The 22,011-nt window shown below is 45.7% G+C and overlaps 1 protein-coding gene and 2 long non-coding RNA genes across 3 annotated transcripts in view; 2 read left to right on the forward strand and 1 right to left on the reverse strand.

The window, feature by feature from the left end:
- The window catches only part of LOC309349334, a 4,119-nt gene extending 3,810 nt beyond the window's left edge, over nucleotides 1–309 (forward strand). The window contains exon 3 of the long non-coding RNA XR_014159855.1: nucleotides 253–309. This is a non-coding gene — a long non-coding RNA (uncharacterized lncRNA). The remainder of the gene's footprint in view (nucleotides 1–252) is intronic.
- CISD2 (CDGSH iron sulfur domain 2) overlaps nucleotides 1–8,788 on the reverse strand; it is a 22,534-nt gene extending 13,746 nt beyond the window's left edge. Inside the window, exon 1 of the mRNA XM_081877425.1 lies at nucleotides 8,462–8,788. Coding sequence (XP_081733551.1) covers nucleotides 8,462–8,564 — 103 coding nt within the window. The 5' untranslated portion in view covers nucleotides 8,565–8,788. The remainder of the gene's footprint in view (nucleotides 1–8,461) is intronic.
- On the forward strand, nucleotides 7,635–21,824 carry LOC309350500. Its single transcript, XR_014160441.1, has 3 exons — nucleotides 7,635–8,243; nucleotides 18,829–18,935; nucleotides 20,764–21,824. It is a non-coding gene; the product is annotated as an uncharacterized lncRNA (long non-coding RNA).
- Nucleotides 21,825–22,011: the final 187 nt, after the last annotated feature.

Consider the following 22,011-nt stretch of genomic DNA (forward strand, 5'->3'; position numbering starts at 1 on the left):
TGGGGAAGCCCGAGCTTCCCCCGACCCCAGCCCCCAGAACAGGCTGCAATCCGCAAGCCTAGGGAGCCCGGCGGGATGTCGCGCCGGTCTCCCCAGGCTTGCGGACAGCTTCCTGAAGCCTGGAGAGCGAGAGGGGTCGGTGTGCACCGACCCCTCTCGCTCTCCAGGCTTCAGCGAAAGCCTGCATTCGCCCCATAGGACGCATTTTTGGAGGGGGAAAAGTGCGTCCTATAGGGCGAAAAATACGGTAAGTCCCATATAGGCTATAGGAAGTGCAATATAGGATTATAGCCTCAGCCAGGGTGGTCCCAGGCCTTTTTTTTGGGGGGGGGGGTGACCCTTGGCAACATTTGACACTCTGGCCCCTTCAGCCCTCACCCTGTCTTCCCAAAGCCAGGTAAGCGAGGTGCTGGGCTTTGGGAAAGAGGCGTGAGGGCTCTGACAGGGCCCTAGAGTCCTCTATCCTCTTTCCCAAAGCCTAGTTAGCGCTTTTCCAGCTATGGGAAGAAAGTAGGTCTCTAGGACCTTGGCCAGAGCCTCCCACCTCCTTCCCAAACCCCATTAACTTGCTTATCAGGCTCTGGCCTGGCTCTCTCCCCCACGACAAGGCAATGTGCAGCCCACAGGTTCCATGTCAAAGTACTCTTGCAGCCCACTTGGTATGAAAAGTTGGACCATGAACCTTTTGCCTGGCCTAGCAAGGCAAATACAGACAAGAAAGTGGAAGGACTGTGGTTTTAGTGCTTTGTCTGCAAAGTGTCAGAACTTTGCACAACATCTTCACAGGGAATCAGATCTAAGTTTTCCTGACTCCAGTCGCAGACACACTGCAGAGAACAGATAAACTTTCTAGCTGTAATGCCACCAGTTTAATCAATTATACCGCCTTAAAAAGCACAGTCATCATGAGGCTGAAGTGTATGTTACAGCAGAATTACTGGGGATAACAACAGGAACTGAAAGAAGGAAGACATCTCAACTAGAATGCAATGCTGAATTACTGGCAAATTCTTTACTTAGTGCTGCTTCACCATTTTTGTATCAGCAGTATTTCGGGGAAATTATTATCTCTTGGGGATGTCCAAAAGTTCCTTCTGTTGAAACCAAGCACCAATTTCCAAGGGTTAAAAAAAGAAAAAAATGTACTATGGAACCAGATCATGGTTAAAACTGAGTTTCTCATGAAAAGAGAACCCAAGTTTGTGCCGCATAATTTCTCTGATACTTTGCTGTGTAAGCCTCATGAGACATGATGTGAGCCATGGGGAAAGCACTCACCTGTGAAAGGGCTCCATGTGCCTGCTGTCCAGTTTAAACATGCTTTTCCTATATGCAGGACTACACTCGTGCAACGTTAGTATGCCAATAGCGTATCTAATGAAATGCAGAAACGAAATGCTGCTTGAATATGACCAGCACACATAGTAGGCATATTTAAAAGGAGATGTAAGCCACACAGAACTCTTACAGTTATCTGTAAGTGCATCCAGTTGGATCGCTGGCCACAAAAGCTTATGCCATGATAAACGTGTTGTTCTTTAAAGGTGCCACAAGACTCTTTGATGGATTCTGCTGCAAGTGACTCATGTGGGTACTGCCTTGGAAATTGCTTTTCCTGCAGCTCACATCATCTCTAAATCAAGCTATGGTCATGGTAGGGCAGTCCTGTATTTTCAAACTACTGTACTTCTGCTCCAGTCAATCTCCGTATCACCATGTTAGTTATCCTTAAGGCAGGGACATCTCTGGACAAAGCATGGAGTTACTATTCACTGTCTTGCTCTACTGAGATGAGGATTGAAGGACAGCTATCGAGCTATTGCTCTTGGAAAAGAGAGTGAAACTGGTATAATTTGGAGCCAAAGCACATAGTTACGCTGACCACAGGGGCACTGGCAATAATGAGTTCTGAGAAGTGTGATTAGAGGCACCTCAATATAGTTAACTGAGACTAGGCATTTTGATCATATTATGCCATTAGCTGCAATGGCTGCCAGTCTGCATGTGGGCCCAATCTAAAGTGCTCATCTTGAACTTTAAATCCCTTAAAGCAGGCATATCGAACAGGTAGATTGTGATCTACCCGTAGATCACTGGCCATCTGTGGTAGATCACTGGCTCCCCCCGAAGAAGCCCAAGAACTTTGGCTCCCCTAAAAAAAGCTCAACCCCAAAAATGTGGCTTTCCTCCTCCCGAAAAGAAGCTCAACAGCTTTGACCTGAACCCCCCAAAAGGGGGTAGATCACTGCAGTTTTTAACTCTGTGAGTAGATCGCAATCTCTTGGGAGTTGGCCATCCCTGCCTTAAAGCTTTGCCTGAAAGAGCTGACCTGCCCAAAACTTATGAGATTCTGTCCCATGTGTTCTTGCAAACTGAAGTGAAGGGAGTGTCTACTAGGAAGAGGGTCTTCTCTGTGGGAGATTTGCAGTCAAACCTAACAATGCTAGTTAGTATGTGAAGGGGTTAAGGACCGCTGAGTTCTAAATTAGTAGAGTGGGCTCAGTGATGTCACATCCGCTCTTCTCCAAAGAGGAAGCAGGGCTTGTTTCCTATTCCTTACCCTCTCACACACATGCTGCATGGGATGGAGGCAGACGTGCCTTAACTTAGCTCTCTGTGGCTGCCTTGTTGTTGTTATCTAAGAGCATTTACCTGCAGTTTATCGTTGCTACCATCCCTGTTCCCATAGCCAACAGGGTCACCTCACTATGCTGGCATCATAGCTGCAAGCACTCTAGCTGGGTTGGCTCTTCAGCAGGCCAGGCATCCCAGTCAGTGACAGGCCCTGTTGTTAGTAGCTGAGCTTTGGCAGATATCCAGGGAGGCCAACGAAGAACTGAATGGTGGTCAGAAACAGCCAGACTGGTGTACAGTGGTACCTCTAGTTACGAACTTAATTCGTTCTGGAGGTCCGTTCTTAACCTGAAACTGTTCTTAACTAGAGGCGTGCTTTCACTAATAGGGCCTCCCGCTGCCTCTGTGCTGCTGGCACACAATTTCTGTTCTCATCCTGGGGCAAAGTTCTCAACTTGAGGTAACTCTTCCAGGTTAGCAGAGTTTGTAACCTGAAGCGTTTGTAACCTGAGGTGTTTGTAACTCGAGGCACCACTGTAGTGACTAGAGTGCTAGACTAGGACCTGGGAGACCAGGGTTCAAATCCTCATTTGGTCGTGAAGCTCACTGGGTGACCTTTGGCCAGTCACAACCTCTCAAGCTAACCTACCTTAAAGGGCTGTAATGAGGATAAAATGGAGAGGAGGAGGAGGAAAACCATGTACACCACACCATGAAAGTTGGGGTAGAAACGTAGTAGTAGCAATAACAATACAGTGGACGCTCAGGTTGCGATCATGATCCATGCAGGATGCGCATTCGCAACCTGCAGTGGCACATCTGCACACGTGCGGGTTGCGATTCAGCACTTCTGCGCATGCGCGACCGCCGAAACCCGAAAGTAACCCGTTCTGGTACTTCCGGGTTTCGGCAGGTGCATAAGCCGAAAAAACGCAACCTGGAGTGGCTGTAACCCAAGGTATGACTGCAATTAGTAGCAGTTGTAGTAGATAGAGAGGAACAAATGGGGCAATACAGAAAAAATGATGGCTCTGACGATGCTCCACTGAATTTGCAAATTCATTCATACGATACCGGACAACTTACAACAAAATATTGAAAACGAAAGATATAATAATGGTTTTAAAATGACAAAAGTAAAAAAAGGGCAGTCAAAATGTCCACACACAACAAGTACATGGTGTTTTATGAAGAAGAGGCAATGTAAAAGTCCCTCAAGCGTTCCAAACTGACGAATGATATTACAGGAGTGACTCTGTAGCTCAAGTCAGGATGGGCATGCAAAACAACATTCCCTGTTTACTCAAGGCCTTCCGCCCACCCTGCAACCTTCCAGTTGTGCCCAACCCGATGAACTGGTTTTAACCCCATTAGCCATGTACAGCCTTTACAGCTGCTCTATTCATGCAACCTGAAGCCTATTTATTTTCCAGAACCTTTAGATTTATTAGCTAGCAAAACCTGCAAATTGTTCATAGCCAGAGGGGAGATGTAAAAACATCGGAGATAACAGGGAAACTGCTGTACATCGACTTAGAAAAATTCCTCTGACTTACAAAGGCTCCAACTTTGTGGGGAGGTTTTAGTGAGCAAAATAAGAGGATTAAAAAATATATATCACACAATTTTAGGTGGCCAAATTCACATTTCCGTGGTTGCATCTGTAAAATAGGCTTGGGGAGCCAGATGTAGGGATTAGCTTCTCTGGTGACAAGGAGCAGATGTAGCAACAGAGAGAGGATAAGGCATTTGCTCTCCTCTCCAAAGGGAGAAATACAGTAACAACTTTCACTGCGGTGATTGTCTGAAATTGTTGCAAGCTCTAAGCACCTGCCGGATCAGGCCAATGGCCCATCTAGTCCAGCATCCTGTTCTCACAGTGGCCAAACAGATGTCTGTGGGAAGGCTGCAGGAAGGGCCTGAGCGCAACAGCACTCTCCCCACTTCTGATTCCCAGAAACTGGTGTTCAGAGGCATACAACAAAACAACACCACCACAAACTGGCTTATAAGTATAAAACCAAATTTACTCGAATAATAGCTAGAATAGAGATAGACTTGTAACCATTTAAACAACAAACATACTAAGGTGCCATGCGCAAGACAAAGCCTGGAGATACTGTAAACATGGAGTGGATAAATGCACCGTTCAACAAGTAGCGTAAGTCCAATCACAGAATGGCAACCCTGTGCCACCATAACGGCAAGAGTAGTACACTGGAGAATATGAAAAGGTTTTTCAAAGCTGTTTTTCAAAGATTGAACTGGATGAGATGTTCTTCAATGGGTCCTGAGTTGGAAACACAAAGCCGTATGCATGGATCAGTCACGGGAAGGCAAATCAGAGCCACCACCCTGGTGAGATTAACGCAAACGGGCAAAAGGAGACCTGTTCTCCGGATATATTACAGGTTTCGCTACATGCTTCATCAGTCTGAAAAGCCAGTCATACAAAACAGTTTGCTCAGGATAAAGAAAGTATGCTACCCTTGCCATTGTGGCGGCACGGGGTTGCCGTTCTGTGATTGGACTTACGCTACTTGTGGAACGGTTCATTTATCCTGTCTGTATAAACATTTACTGCGCATGTAACTTCTTAAGATACAGTTGTACATTCATCCACTCCATGTTTACAGTATCTCCAGGCTTTGTCTTGCACATGGTACCTTAGGATGTTTGTTGTTTGAATGGTTACAAGTCTATCTCTATTCTAGTTTATTATTCTAGTAAATTTGGTTTTATACTTATAAGCCAGTTTGTGGTAGTGTTATTTTGTTGCATTATTATTATATTCACCACATTTGATACTTGGTGTATATACTATACTGTTCAGAGGCATACTCCATCTCCTCTTCTCAAAGCACAGGCCTCTGAAGGTGAGAAACAAGAGAGAAAGCGCTGTCACATGACACTGAAAGCTTGCCCTATACTGAACCATGTGCAGAGGAGGGTGACTAAGATGATTAAGGGTCTGGAAACCCAGACTTAGGAGGAACCGTTGAGGAAGCTGGGCATGTTTAGCCTGGAGAAGAGGAGATGGGGAGGAGATATAATAGCCATCTCCAAACATTTGAAGGAAGGGCTGTCACGCGGAAGACTTGTTTCTGCTGCTCCTGAGGGTAGGACCCGAACCAATGGATTCCAGCTAAAACAAAGGCAATTCCGACTAAACATGAGGAATAACTTTCTGACGGCAAGAGCTCTTTAACATTGGTGAACTCTCTCTCGTTGGAGGTATTTAAACAGAGTTGGGATGGCCATCTGTCAGACACTGTTTAGCTGTGAATCCTGCATTGCAGGGCGATGGACTAGATGACGCTCACGGGGCCATTCCAACTCCACAATTCTAAACAAACCATTGATCTCTTGGTTCCGCAACTGGATATTCCAGCTCCACAATCTGGCTGGTAGCAGTGCTCCAAAGCTGATGAGGCCTTTCCCAAGTCTGATTTCTGAAATCCTTCACTAGAGAACTCACACACGAAGCTTACACTCTACTACTAAGTTATCTCTACCACTAAGTGATGACACACCAAATATAAACTTAGTAAAATGCTTGAAACAAATGTAACTAAATCATGTGTCTGGATTAGGCTTGCCAAAACATAAGTTTTCAGCATGTGTTCAAAACAGTATAGTGAAGGTGCCTGCCTTCTAATATCACTAAGAAGGGAGTTCCAGAGTACAGGTGCTTCCACACTAATACTCCTTGCAAACTATAGGCCACTTCATCCGATAAAGCTTATGCCACAATGAACTTGTCAGGCATTAAGGTGTTGGCTCTGCTGTTAGAAGCCAGCTCCATCAGGCCTCCTCTGCCCTCAAATGCCATCTGGGGCGCAGCCATTAGAGTTCCTCAGTAGGAGAGATAGGAAGCAGGGCTCATTTCATCAGCTTTGCTGGAGCCCCAGCTCCATCAAGCACCTATTGCCCCTGGACATTAAGAGGACAACTGTTTAGAAATTGGTCCCTGAGTTTTTCTATTTTCCACTTCCCTCCCTGTCCCTTTTCCCTTGTGTGTTGTTGTTTTCAGATTGTAAGTCTGCAGGTAGGGATTGTCTTGTTTTGGCTGAAGAACAGGGTACTAATACTCTAAATAATAATCACGTGAAGCAACTGTACTGCATATAAATTTAGAAATATTCCTACATGCATACATAACTGCTTTCATGTTTTCAGCTCCTCAGATTTGTTGCGTTAAGACACACATGTTGGAAAAAGTTTTTAAAAAAACACCCACTAATTTTTTTACCACCATGACTAGGAACACAAAAGGATAATGAGTTTCAAGGGGTTACTGTTTTGAATTAAACAATATTGTATGTACACAATAAGGGCATTTTCATACAGAATATAATGTGACACGTATGTGCTGCACAGTCCTAAACAGGACTTAAGTGAGCCTAGGCCCACCGAAATAATTTGGCCTTGGTGTGCCTAACTTTGCACAGGATTGCAGCCTTACTTCAGAGCAAGTTCCATTGGACAGAACTTTTATGTAAACAGACGTGTGTGTGTGTGTGTGTGTGTGTGTGTACGCACGTGCGTCCGCATACATACCCTGTATCACTATATTAAGTAAGCTAACATGAAATAATAATAATAATAATAATAATGATGATGATGATGATGATGATGATGTCTTTATTGTCATTGCCCCCTCTCGGGGACAACGAAATTACTTGGCTGCTCCATCCACCCAGACAGGTCTCCTCTTCTGGGGAGTTTTCTATTCCTCATGACCATCATTCAAACATGCATGCAAACAGCAGAAAGTAAAAGAACCCACCCCTTAAGTCAAAAAGCCTCTGAAGTCCTAAAGGAGAGCAAAAGGGGGGACAGGGACTATAGGACCAGCCCAAGACATTTTGGTGCCTGAGGAGAAGGCAAGATGGCCGTGCCATTTGATGCACAAAAGCCCACCAGAATCGAAATGGAATCTTCAACATCAGCATCAGAGAGCAGCCAGCAAATTCCTCTATCCTGCAACACCTCACCACCACAACCACCAATTCCCTCAAAAGCACTTGCTGTCTGAGGCTCAGGGCCAGACCATTTTGGCACCTGAGGTGAACCCCAAAATGGTGCAAGGGAAGGAAGAGCTACACCAGGAGCAAGCGGGGGAGGAAGATTAACATCGGAATCTGCTGCCCTTTTGGATCCTGTCATCTGAGGTGGTTGCCTTTTCTGGCCTCAAAACTACAGAATCGTAGAGTTTTGGAAGGGAGGAAGGGATCCTGAGGGTCATCTAGTCCAACCCCCTGCAATGCAAGAATCTCAACATGGCATGGGTGGGCAAGCCTAGCTCTTGTCTCACGAAAGGGCCAGTCCTGGAAAGCACGATTTGAAAAAAGGGAACTGAAGAGCCTATAGGGGACTAGGGCGCATTTGAAGCAGGACGATCAGAGGGGACGGATGAATGGGGGAAACGCGCACGTGCAGTTAACAGCGCAGTCCTACCGAACTTAACGCGGAAGTAAGCTCCATTATGCTCAGTGGGGCTTACTCCCAGGTAAGCCTGCAAGGGACTGCGCTTTAAAAGAAAGGCTTATTCTGAAGCACTGAGATCTGCAGTTGGGAGAAAGTTGAAACAAAAACACACGCGCGCGCGGGGAGTGGGGGGTATATAACGAGTTTTGCAGCGCGATCCAGAACGCGTCTACTCAGAAGTAAGTCCCGGGGCGTTTGGCGGGGCTCAGTTCCAAGCTTTTCCCTTTCCACCTTCCAGGGGAAAGTGTTCAAGTCAACTCGAGTGTTTCGTTCCTACGCCTCCACCGCCCGCTTCCCAGGAAGACTCGCACGGAAGTTCGACGAGCAGAAGGCACAGATCCCGACCCTCGGGCTCTCCCCACCGCCGCCCCCCACCCAAGAACCCTGCCCCCCGAACCTGTCAGCCTGAGGAAGCCGCCGACGCTCTCGGGCAGCGGGAGGCGCTTCAGGTAGGCGGGCAGCTGTACTTTAATGATGCGAGCCAAGCTGTCCAACACCATGGCGCTGCAGGGCTGGGGCGGCGCGAGGTGCGCCGTCGAGGGCGAAGGAGAGGCGGGCTGCGCTGGGACCGCTGCTGGGCTACCTGCCGCTCCCGCGGTTAACTTTGCATGCCCGCCTCGACTTTGCCCTCCTGCTGCTCCTCCTCCTCCGGCTGCTGCCGTCGCAAGTGGCCCCCTTCCCGCCGACGGAGCATGCGCGCACGCGGTCGTGCCGGCGACCAACCCAGCGCGGACCGGAAAAAGAGGGAGCGGGGAGGAGGAGGAGAAGGAGATGGAGGGGGCTGGCCTGAGCCGGGTCTCTCCGGCGGCCTCGCTGCCCTCGAGGGGGCGGTGCGCTGGGCAGGCGCGCGGAGCCAGGGCGGAGCAGACGGGGCTCCCTCTCCGGCACCGCCTTGCAATACGATGCAAGCCCTGAATCCCGGAGGGGGAGGGGGATTCAAGATTTGTTATGCAAGGGGGGGGGGATGTTGAAGGGGAAAGCCCCGCCTGGATCTGAAGAGGTTAGGGACGCCCTTGTCCGACGTTGCTGGTGCGCGGGCGCACGCATGATTAGACTCTCCCACCGGGTGCCCAGCACTTCGAAACTGCAAATCGGCGACATGGGAATTCAAGTTGTAGCTTTTCAACACCAGGCGACCCTTCCCACGACACATGGGCGTAGCCAAGGGGGGCAGGGAGGGGCAGCTGCCCCCCATCAATAAAAATACATAGCAAACTGATGTTCGCCTCCCCCCCCCAACAAAAGCCCTGCCCCCCAACAAAAATACTGGCTATGCCCGCGTTTCAAATAATTTTAGCCCCCGTTTATACAGAATCATAGCGCCCTGGAGTCGGAAGGGGCAAAATAAATGGTGTTGCCAGTGTGACAATCCGTGGAAGCTGGACCATTGGGGGCAAAATGTTGGACTAGGACCTGGGAGGGCAGGGTTTGAAAGCCCACTCAGCCACTCCGAAGGTCACAAGGGTGACCTTGGGCAAGTCAGAATCTCTCCCAACTAGCTTACCTCACAGGGTTGCTGTGTGGATGAAATGGGGAAGAGGTGAGCCATGTCCTTCAGCTTGAGATTCTTGGAAGGTAAAGGTGGTATGTGATGATTATATATTGCTGTATTGTTTTTAACACTCGATTGGGAGCCACCTAGAGTGGCTCAGCCCGATGGGTGGGGTATAAATCAATTTAATAATAATAATAATAATAATAATAATAATAATAATAATAATAATAATATCAGCTATGCGCTACCTCCTACAGTTGGAGGCAGACATGCCGCTAGATACCAGTTGCTGGAAACCTCAGGAGGGAAGAGTGCTCTTGTGTTCGAATCCTGCTTGCTGGTGTCTTACAGGCAGCCGTTCAGCCACTGTGTGCACTGTGTGAACTACATGGACCGCTGGCCTGATCCAGCAGGCTCTTCTTGTGTTCTTAACCTCATTCTGCCTTCAGCTATCCAGCCCACACCAGCCTGCCTTTGTTCTTACAAGCAGTCTTGGTGGCGGCTGCACTGCCTGTCAGCTTCCTCCTCTTCATTTTCAGTCTTGCCTTTGTAGAACTCAGCAGGGAAGAGGAGGAAGACAAAACGGGAATTTGTTGGCTGTGTGTGTCATTCTTGTGGGATACTGCAGCCAAAGATGCTAGTTAGTGCATGACCCGAGAACTCTGTTCCTAGAGTCAGTTAGGTCATGCCCCCTCGCCTCCATTGTGGGAGGAAGTGAAGCTTCTTCTCTTCCTTTCCTCACTCCCTCTTCACTCCATGTAACCAACCAGGTAGGATGTTTGAAACTATATATCTGTATTTTGTACCCAAGAGTATTCTACCCGTGTTCTCCTTGCTGCTGCATGGAATAACGCATGAATCAGACCTTGGATTTTATAAGTAAAACATTTTAAACTTGGTTAATGGTATGTGGTATGTTCATTGCCATAGGGGTAGAAAGAGGGGTAAGAGCTATAAGCATACTAAATGGGATATGGAAAGGGGTCTAACAATCTGTATTCCCACGCCATACCTCTGCTTAACTCAGTGACTGTTTAGAACTTTGTTGGGCGCTCCCCAAGCATCCAACCAATTATTTTCTTAATTACCCACATATGGGTCATGGATCTGACTTTCCTCCCACAGTTAGTGGCTCTGGCTCCACATTGGACGACCTCACTTCCACTTCACCAGTCCCAATGCAGGTTGCACAGCAAACTATTAAAAATAGTTTTGTAAGTTGTGTGTCTTTGTTTCTCAATTTGATCACTTCACATAGTTTTGTATGTATTGTGATATTTTATGCATTGTGACTTGCAGTTATTTTTATTGATCATAGTTTATTAATATTTACTGTAATTGTTAAGAGCGAATTTCTGTTTAATTATTATTTGCTGATGTTTTGAGAGTTAATTTTATTGTGTACTATTATAGTCTAATAGATTATAGAATATTACTTTATTTGATATAAGTTGTTCCATTTTAAAGTTATGTTTTATTATGTCTTTCTGTGTTGGATCAGATTATTATTAGGTGCGTGTTCTTTGCTGTATATTTTGTTGCTGTAACCACCTTTTGTGTAGCAATATTAGAAAGGTGGTATACAAATCAAAAGTGAAATGAAAAAAATGAAATGAAACACACACAAAGAGCTTCCCCCATTTGCTGCCCTTCAATATTTGCCACCTGAGACACCTGCCTCACTATCTAACACATGGTAGGGCCGGCCCTAATTGCTGCTTAACATGTTTTGAGTTTCAACCTGGAATGCTATCCTCCAGTAGTTCAAGCAGATCCATTGTTACATGATAACACATTCCATTCATCATTGACTGACACAGTACAAAACATAGTTGGCAGAATACCTTTCAGAAAGATCAGCAGCTCCAAACACATTGGATACATTTTGAAAGATAAATTATTTTTTCACAGTGTCTGGATTTTTGCCTCCAGTTTCTTCAGGCAAGGACAGTGTATTGCAGAGTAAATGAATGATACACAGAGCAAGTAGGAAAGAACCTCCAGATTTGTGTAACAGATATGAATGGTGCAGTTTAGGAACAGAAAGTGAGGCTCCCATTCAGATCAGTGCTAACCTGTGTCCATGCCAGTGGCGTAGCGTGGGTTGTCAGCACCCGGGGCAAGGCAAGTAATTTGCGCCCCCTAACCCATGGATTTTAATAGGGGCAGAGAGCTGCTAGTGCGAGCGCGCACCCCCCCCCCGATGTTGCACCCGGTGCGGCCGGCCCCCCCTGCACCCCCCACGCTACGCCACTGGTCCATGCTTTCCATTTTCCCTTGTTTCTTGCCTCTTCTTAATTCTGCCCATGACTGAAAGCACTGGAAATGTACCTCTGAAGCTACCAAGTCTTGCTAAGCTGTCTTTGAACTGGGCTGCTTTTCCACACAGCGACAGATGCACAGAACCTGCTGAGCAGAGCAGAAGACTTTTTATTGCTTTCCCATTCACTACATAAACATCATTAGATGCCAGTGATGAAATCCCGGCCTTTATTGAACAAAAGGGATCGCTGAAGAAAGGAAACGGAAGAAAGTGAATGGATGGTCAGAGCAGAATTTTTAAAAATGAAATCCAAAGTGCAGGGGCTGAGATATTGAGGAGAGATACTTTATTCCTGTTGGGTCACCATGACCCTTCTGAGACTTCTGAGTTACTTAAAACCAATCCATACTGCTGTCCTTATGTATTACAAACTTGGTATCATGCCAAGCCAGCAAGCCCTGACCCAAATTCCTTGAAGGATGAACCAGACACCCCACAGCTGGAGGAGCTCAGAAGAGGAGGTCGAGTCCCCTAGAATGAGTGCTGAAGATCCCATTGAAGGACCCTCTGGGTGAAGAACCCTTGGCTATGTCAGAGGAGGATGGGGCAGAGAGGTCACCACCCCAGCCCTTGAGAACGCTGGTGTCAAATAGTCCAGGTCCAAGCCGAAGACAGACAACAGCATGTGTCTATGTGTGTATCCTCATGAGGGGACTTGATGGGCCATTGACCTGATTCCTCAGGCTCTTCTCATGTCATTGATCTCTAGCAGCAAAATATATTGAGCTGGTCCATCCAGCCAAGTATCCTGTCTCTGATGACTACCAGGAACTCTGCCGCAGTTCCTGAAGTAACTTCCACTACTCAAGGCCTTTTTCACTCAGGTTTTTACCTGTTGTTTGGATGCTCATGCCAAATTTGTTAAGAACGTGATAGTAAAGAACTGCCAGCAGGTGGTGCGATTAGAGATATAACTTGCTACCTACCAGATGTAACGATGCATATCACAGCTTCCTTTTAAAACCACCACCATGAAAAGTAACCTTCAATCAACTGTAATGCTAAATTAAGGATATAATTTGAAAACATGAAGACATGTTTGGAGAACTTTCAAAGAATATAGATTTAAATCACAAACAAATACAACAAAAACAGGTTTTGCCCTTTTCAGCATTTTCATCCAACTCTTATATCCTTTTTCGCCTCATTCCTAAACAACATTTATCTGAAAATATGTGTGATTGGTTTTATTTCCTGCTAAGCGGCTGCAACCTTAAACTTGGAAAGGGCCCAATCCAACAGGTTGTTGTGAATTGCTTCCCATGTGGCATCTCAAAGCGATTTGCAGAGCAATAAAAACATTTTTAAATTTGTTTTATATGTATAAAATCAATGTTCTTCTGTGGAATGTGGTGCATTATGCCCCAAATGTTTTAGAGGAGGGGTGGCTGATCTGTAGCCCACATCTGGTTCCCCCAAAAGGGTTTTTGTGGCCTTTAAGAACTGAACATTTGATTTAAAAAATAGTAATAAGTTGTTGTTTTTAATACTGCTCCCATCGATACCCTGCCATGATGCCATTTCCCTCTTTGCGTGTTCAGACCCACAGGCCTCCCCCCCTAAATAAACACACATTTGACTCAAATTTTAATTTTGGTTTTTGGCAGAATTTAGGCCACAACTTTATTGATTACAGAAAGTGAGTGGTTGCATAGGCTCTGGTTTGACTAGCTCCCTGCACCGTTGCAGGTAGCGCTGACCCAGAGCTCTATCATAGGTCGGCCAAGGTAGGTGAGGTAGGTAGAAAGCCCGGGAATGGACTGTGTCCACTCCCCAGATGCTCCCCTGGACTCAGGCACGGGCACAACCCCCTCTCGGGGGTTGACCAAACCATCGAGTCCCTGAATTCCTTTAACGGAATACCCTTCACATAGGGATGGCGAGAGCGTTCTCCCATCCCTATCACCTGAACCAGTGCCTATCTGCAACCTTACAAGTTGTGATGATTTGCTACGTGGCAAGCGAAACCCAAATGGCAACAGCCAATCAGCCAAGTGGGGAAAATTCCTGCCATGCCCATGTCCCAATGACAGATGACACACAACGGCATAGCAAAGTCAGTCGCAAAATGCCCTAAAAGTAAGGAGAGGTGGGCGGGTGTTCCGATGCACGAGCTGAAAGAGGAAGCTCTGGGTCACATGCATAGGTATATATATTGGTCCCTCGATCCGTTTAGACTGCACCCCATTGGCCAGATTAAACCCAGCAATGAGGAACCTACCAATCGGATGTTGTGGCTGTCCAATATGCCCGCCCACAACCAAGAGGTCAGACTCCAGGTCTCACCACAACATGTGCCCTCTTTGAGGGATGACACACTTTTCCATTCATTTTTCTTTTACTCACTGTTCCCGTGCTGCAGCTGTCAAGGCTCCTAAATGTGTCCCTTAAAAATATTATCATGTATCTATCTGATCACCTTATATGTCCCTTGGTATGATTTCAAAGGATTTTTGTGACACCCCCACAGTCTTTTAATTAAAACAAAACAAAACTAGCTATGTCCACTTTCACACTTTGGTCACACCTTCTTTAATATGTGCCCCCCTCCCTGGAGGGTTGACCAAGAGACAATCCAACCTTCAGCCCTAAAAAAAGTCATTCCTGTTTAGGATTTTACAAAAACAGCTGTATACAGTAGTTGTCTTTTTTTTTTTTTTAGATATTCAAGGATATATAACTTGTGATTTAGTTTAAAAGGTAATTAACATTGGCAAGTCATCTTTATTACGTTTGCTCCCTTTTATATCAAAGATGAATCGTACACCTGTCTAAGTTGTTTTATTGTTTCTAGAGTTTGTAGGAATGGTTTTTATTGTTTTTAGAACTTGTATTTTTTATTTTGTTGTACAGCAACTTCGATGGCTTCAGTATGTGAGGCAATTCATAATAATAATAATAATTAATACCCCATCCATCTGGCTGGGTTTTCCTAGCCACTCTGGGCAGCTTCCAGCAGAATATAAAAACATAATAAAAATTGTGCCCTGAATTCTCAACCCCAGATAAATCTTGAAGTCCTGAACTCAGCATCAGGAAACCAAAGATAGTTCTTATTTTTTATTATTTAGAGATTTATACAGTAGTACCTCAGGTTACAGACGCTTCGGGTTACAGACACTTCAGGTTACAGACTCCGCTAACCCAGAAATAGTACCTCAGGTTAATAACTTTGCTTCAGGATGAGAACAGAAATTGTGCGGCGGTGGCAGCGGGAGGCCCCATTAGCTAAAGTGGTGCTTCAGGTTAAGAGCAGTTTCAGGTTAAGAACGGACCTCCAGAACGAATTAAGTTCTTAAGCTTAGGTGCCACTGTATATAAAAAAAAGAACCCCAGCTGCAGAGACTAATCCTATGGTCAAGGTGTAAGAGCTGATGTTGGGCCAGGATTTAACCATGATCTTACGTTCCGCAAGGAGCGAAGTCAAAGCTCAGTAGCAGTAAGGGAGAAAACAAAGAAGACCAAACATAGCAACAACACCCACAGAGTCCCTGGCAACTATACTACCAGTCACCAATCACAATGTCACTCTCCCACATATCAGCCATGCCTGGAAGGTGCCAATCATTATGTGACAAAGGCAGAAAGATTGTGATGTGACACATCATGCAAACCTGCCCAAACCCTCCCCCAGATGCAATTCACAAGCGGGCTGTCAGGTGCATCCCACAGCATATTTACTATTACAGACTTCCGCAGCTCATTGGCTTGAATGTAGAGTCTACTGGTAACAGGCTTCCACAGGATGTGAGTTTGATCATCAAACTGCACTGCTTGTATTGGAGCTTGTGAGACCCGAGAATTCATGGACAGGGAACCAGGGATGCTGCAAAAGTAAAGGCGCAAAGGACAATCCTATTATGTGGCTGGTAGCTCAGTGGGAAACAAGAAGTGTTGATTTCACACCTGCTCATTTGTGGGAAGTGCAGCCTTCTACAGAACAGGCAAATTTCTCAGTTTCTGGGCCTGGAAAATGTCAGTGCAAGGAACAAATGTTGTATAAAAAGGAGCCTTCCTGGATGCCAGGATCCAAGTTTGGGGCAAGTACTCTATGGTTAGATTTAAAATCACTAAATATGCAGCAAAGTGAAGCATGTAAACATACGCTATTAAGGCTTTAAAATATGACCTTGTGAGTTCCCAAACTTCTCTCTTCCCCCAGCATAGAAAAAGGCCACACATTTCGCAAGTTAAAAAATGGTTTACTGACATGCTTTTCAAAGGTCTGATTCATGTGCTTTTGCATACAGCATTGAGGGAAAAGTTGCATAGGCAGTAAAAGCTGGCTTAGTTACAGTGGTGAGAGTTCCTAAATTATTGCTATAGGAACTAAAGAGTGGCTTGTGAGAGCCATGCAGCTAAGCTGGAACAACCAGCTTAGCCTCTTCACATGCTCAGCTTCTGAGGTATACTAAAGGGGAACAAATGCTTGATTACCTAGTCCAGTGGTGGCCAAACTAGGCCCTCTAGCTGTTTTGGGACTACATTTCCCATCATCCCTGACTACTGGTCCTGTTAGCTAGGGATGATGGGAGTTGTAGTCCCAAAACAGCTGGAGGGCTGAGTTTGGCCACCACTGACCTAGTCCCTATCAATGTGAGCTAAGCCTGTCAGGCAGCTTACTCTGTAGTTTTAACCCTTCGTGCATCATTTAGACTTAAGTACAATGGCTATATGAAGCTGGTTATCCCACAGGAACTGCCCACACATAGGACTTATGTCTTGTCAGGATTTGGCTTCAGCATATTGGCCCTCATCTATCCTATCACTGCATGGAGACAGTGTATTAGGGTTTGCGCAGCCACACTTGATTCCTGATGTAAGAGAAATAAAACTCTGTATCACCAGCATAGTGATGACACAGTGCTCTAAATCCCCTAATTCCTGCTTCAAGTGGTGTTGTATAGCTGCAGCTTAGACCACAACTCTCAGGGAACCAACATATAGCCATGTAGTCACAATCTCTGAAACTGGGCCTGTAGATAGGAGCAGAACCACTGCCTCTGCAGGGATGGTTGATGGTATCAAACGCTGCCAAGCGGAAGTCAAGTGTTAGGGCCACAATCCTTCTCTCAATAAAGGCCACTCATCAGAATAACCAAGGCTGAGTCAGCCTCCAACCAATGCCTGAACCCATATATACACCGTATTTTTCGCCCTATAGGACGCACTTTTTCCCCTCCAAAAATGAAGGGGAAATGTGTGTGCGTCCTATGGGGCGAATACAGGCTTTTTCTGAAGCCTGGTGAGTGATAGGGGTCGGTGCGAACCGACCCCTCTCCCTCTCCCTCTCCAGGCTTCAGAAAGCTCTGCGCAGCTGTAGGGAGCCCGGCGCGGCTTCGCGCCGGGCTCATGAACGTTGCACAGAGCTGCCTGCGCTCCCGGGCTCCGTGCAGCTCCGAACAACCCTCCGGAGCCCAGCGCGAAGCCGCGCAGGGCTCCCGAAGGTTGTGCAGAGCTGCCTGCGCTCCCGGGATTGGCGCAGCTCCGCGCAACCCTCCGGAGCCCGGGCTCCCGAAGGTTGCGCAGCTTCGGCATTGCTCTGGGACCTGTTCTGGGGGCTGGGGTTGGGGGAAGCTCGGGCTTCCTGGGTGGGTGGGGAAATAATTTTTTCCCTTTATTTCCCCCCCCAAAAAAATCTAGGTGCGTCCTATGGGCTGGTGCGTCCTATAGGGCGAAAAATACGGTATATCTGGGCCCAAGATGATTCCCCCCCCCCCTTTTGAAATGAAAAGTTCTTCCACCTCATGCAGTGATGCATTCATCACACCCTAGACCTGCCTGATTGCAGCTAGCCTGAATTGACCTCAGCTGGCAAAGATTAGGAGGCCATGCGGTCAGCAGAACTGCTGCAAGTGCCTTGTCTGCACCCTCGGGGCTCGTAAGCTGAAACAGATCCCAGAAAGCAAGACTAGACAGTTCATCAGATGCATCATCAGGACTTTTCACAACTATGGCATCTCAGTTGTTGCAGAGGTGGCGGCAGTTTATCCTCAAACTGCCTAGCAAATCTGTCAGCTTCCGAGGGCTATAATAATCCCGTTCATTGGGCTAGATGTTAGTAAACCTCACACCACTTGGAATAACTTTGCTGGATACTAGTATTAGAGTGGATTGCATAAATAGATCATAAGTAAAACACCTGACATAGCTGGAGAAAGTAAGGAACATTCTCCTTTGAGAAGCTGCAGGTTGCTCATTTTGGAATATTGGCTGTTCTTTCAGAATTGTCATCTTCCCAGGCTTTTGACCCTCCCTTTCTTCTCCAATAGCAGGTACATTCTGTTCTCTACTGCTGTAGCTGGGCATAGAACTAAAACAGGCACAACTGATGAAAAATAGAAGTGTTGAAGAATGATAGTTTTATCAGAAGAACAGAGTAAAGGTGGCATCATGGGGATTTTGCTGCCGAAAGAACACTAAACAGCATGGATACTGTCTGAGCAGCCTGAACGATCTAGTTTCGTCAGTTAATGATGTAACTAATTTTGGTGATGATGTAGGGAAATACGCAAGAAAAAGAAATTCTGGTGCATCAAAGATGCAGCACATCACTATATATTGATATGTATCTTTACTAAATTTAGGACATTTTTCTAAAAATAAAAATAAAAAATCTCCACTGCCACCAAGATTAACAAAGATGTATGTACACCATTGATTTCAAATTCAATCAACAAAAGTTAAAATTCAAGTGTACGAAAATGTTCAGAGTTGGGGGAAAAGTCAGATTATGAAACAGTGACTAATTGGTGCAGATTCCTAAACCTAACACATAGGGTAATTCTTAAGACGTGCGATAACCAAAATATGGCAAAGCGGCAAATTTGTTGCCAGGAGATTCATTAGACCCATTTTACCAAAAATGTTTCAGAGGTTTGTTTTGTATCTTCAGAGTATCCCTTGTGATTACAGTATTAACCAAACTTCTATGCAGTGTTGGTAGGTGGTAGTCAAGCACTAAAGAAAATGAACCACATTCCTGGAAGGTGACACGTGAAAAAATGAGGTTCTACATCATCACAAATCACAAGAGAAGAAGAGCTCCCTCAAGTACTTTATGAATGAATGTGACTACTTGATTCATATGGTGGGCATGTCCAGGGCATGTCCAGGCCTTGTGCATCATGTGGTGATAGCTGATGTGCATTAATCATGCCAGATGCAGAATGATCTTAGACTGCCAACACAACTGTCGCTATTGACTTGCAATCATCTGCTATGACACGGCTGAATTATGATTAAAATTATAGTCTTTGGGTGTATCCTGTCATCTGCAGTCGCTCATTCTATGCAGCACAACATAGCACAGTGTTTGAATAGTTAGCAGCTAACATTTAGATTGCCACCTTCAATGGATGTTCTTGGCTGCTAGCAGCGAGATTCTTGATTACAGGATGGTAAAGTATTTTTTAGCACTCATATTAGCCACTGGGTGGAGATTACTCAGTATAGGAAGATTGTTTTATTGTGGCATTGCCATATTAAGTGTGGTATTTCCCCCCAACCTATCTTCATGTGGGCTAGAAAATTCCAGTGCTTCAAAAAATACTATGGCCAAGTGGTTTCGGATATTTACTCTGAGATGTTTATTTAACTCATGTTGCCATTGTGAACATGCCGTTTCACTTTTCAAACAGATATGCACCAATTTCCTGCAAATAAATACTAACAAGTGTAAGCCAACCCTAGTACCCGAATCCCTCTTCCACTCCACACAACTCTGATCTGAATTTGTATAATTTGCACTAGAACCAAAACACATTTCGACTGGACATAGCACATGTTGGTTTCTGATGTTATGAGACAGTCACAGAGGGATCTTATACTCAGGTTATGATGGCAGAGAGGAAATAGCTCTACTACAGCAATGGGATACCATATATGACACCACAAAGACATATGCTGGGACAACGTTCTGCCAATGCAACCATTCCACCACAAAGATAAGACAGTAGGATGGTGGGACAATACTGGGAGGAGGGTGGTGGAAGCACACCTAGGGCAGGTCCAAGACATTTTGGCACCTGAGGTGAATTACAAAATGGCATCCCCTCTCCACCAGGGAAGAAGGGGAGAGTGAAAATCTACATCAGGAATGGAGGCGGGGGAGCGGACTAAGAGTTACATTGTGATCTGCTCTCTCTGTGGATCCTGCTGCCTCGCCTCATGGGTGGGCCAGTTCTGCTTATGCCATATATTCCATACAATATGATACCATATCCATACCACAACCATATTCTCAGCAATGGTGCAAGTTTACAACAGCCCTGGACCCTGTGTAAGGAATTTCCTCCCTTGATTTCAAAGGGGGGGGGGTATATTAAAAATAGACACATCAACAGGACAACTCATAGGATGTAATGGAGCTCAGCACCCATTCACAGCAAGCCACCACCAGTTTACAACCCCACAGGGAAATATTAACTTAAGTGATAAAGCACGTGACATGGGGCTATGTTTATCTGGCCTCGGGTGGTACCCACTCAGGGTGAAATTCAAGACCTGTTTCCTGGGGGAGTTGAACCAGGTGAAAATGGTTCAGATATGCACCTGCCTGCAGAGTGACTCCCCTGCTGTGGACTTGCCCCTTCTGCCCACCAGGCTACTCCAGGGCTGGGGAACTGGCCCAAGGGTGGATCCTGAGATGCCCTGATTCTGTCACTCAATCTAGGCTGACACAGGTATCTCCCTGCCCACGTCCCAAGCTGGTGTGCACAGCAGACTGTGGATGCAACAGTGCCCCCACCACTCGTTATGCCCTGCTGGGCAGTTACCAGGGTTACAACTGCACCCTTAGAGCTTGCGAGGGACACTCTGCACAAACAGCAGTGAGATCCTGCAGACATTGCTCACACTTCTCTGCCTATAACTCTAACAGGTACCTCATACGGTGACGCCAGACACAAACAGCCAACAGCAACCACCACACTACTTCCACAACTAGGAGTGCCAGGACAAAGCACACCACACAGGCAAGTAAGGGTAAGTTAAGTACTACTAACAATAATGTCTGTCTCCCATGCCTTCCTTCATCCTACATTTGAATACTGTAACTTTTCTGAACTGTATTGTATTGTTATAATGCTTTTTGTCACGGACAGGTAGGGGGAGTACAGAGTGATGGAGCTGCCGTGGAAACAGATTTCCCACCTTTTCTTCAAACATGCACATTTATCCACAGCACTGAGCTCAGAGGAAATCAGTTTTGCATGTTTGCAACAGATGCTAAAAATGCAGTGCTGGTTGGCGGCATTTGTCCTTTTCACCAAATTATGTGTTCTACAAAACATATTTCTACTGAGTAAGCCATACTGTTAAATGTGACCTGAAATTAACAGTAAAGTGTATCATCTGAACATGAGTCTTAGAAGTGAGACAGAAGTGTTCATCTAGTCTCATGATTGGCCTCTTTAAATGAGACATGCAAACCACTTAAGCCTGAATATTTGCTTTGGAATCTGTTACATCTCACTAATTCTAATCTGGGCAAGTGTTGTTTTTCCCCTCTATGTGTTTCAACCTTTCTCACTGACACTGTCTGAAGTGGAAAACAATGGCTTAAAAATAATAATCTTAAAATAAGATAATGGAAATGATATTAGTACATCAATATGGATCCTGATGCTTTTCCACTGTCCTTTATTGTCCAGTATAGTTAGCCTTTTGTTCCCAGAAAACAGGTATGCTGGCTGTTATGGATGTGTGAAGAGAGGAAATGACTCATACTTGCATCTTCCCACACGTACTAGACAATAACCAAAGCAAAATGTGTGTTTCTCTACACATGGAAATTGCACATCTCAGCGTGGTGGGAAATTCATTTAGTTCCTCTGCAGGCATTACAAAAGACATTCATGGAACAGAAATCACAGGTCACTTCCTCTTCTTGTAACTGAACATCAAAAACAATAAAATCATAGAGTTGGAAATGGCCTTTTGGTTGGAAATGAGTTGGAAATGGCCTTTTGGAGGAACTCCAGGGCCAGCACTACCATTAGACAGAGTGAAGCAGCAGACTTAGGTGGAAGATGCTAGGATGAGGTGCGGCCAGCTGTTGCACAACTTACTGCTGTCAAGTGTGATAGATGCTGTTCTGTCACCAGTGATTAAGGAATATCAAATAATA

Source organism: Podarcis erhardii, assembly GCF_964252035.2.
Source record: "Podarcis erhardii genome assembly, chromosome: 9".
NCBI classification, from domain to species: domain Eukaryota; kingdom Metazoa; phylum Chordata; class Lepidosauria; order Squamata; family Lacertidae; genus Podarcis; species Podarcis erhardii.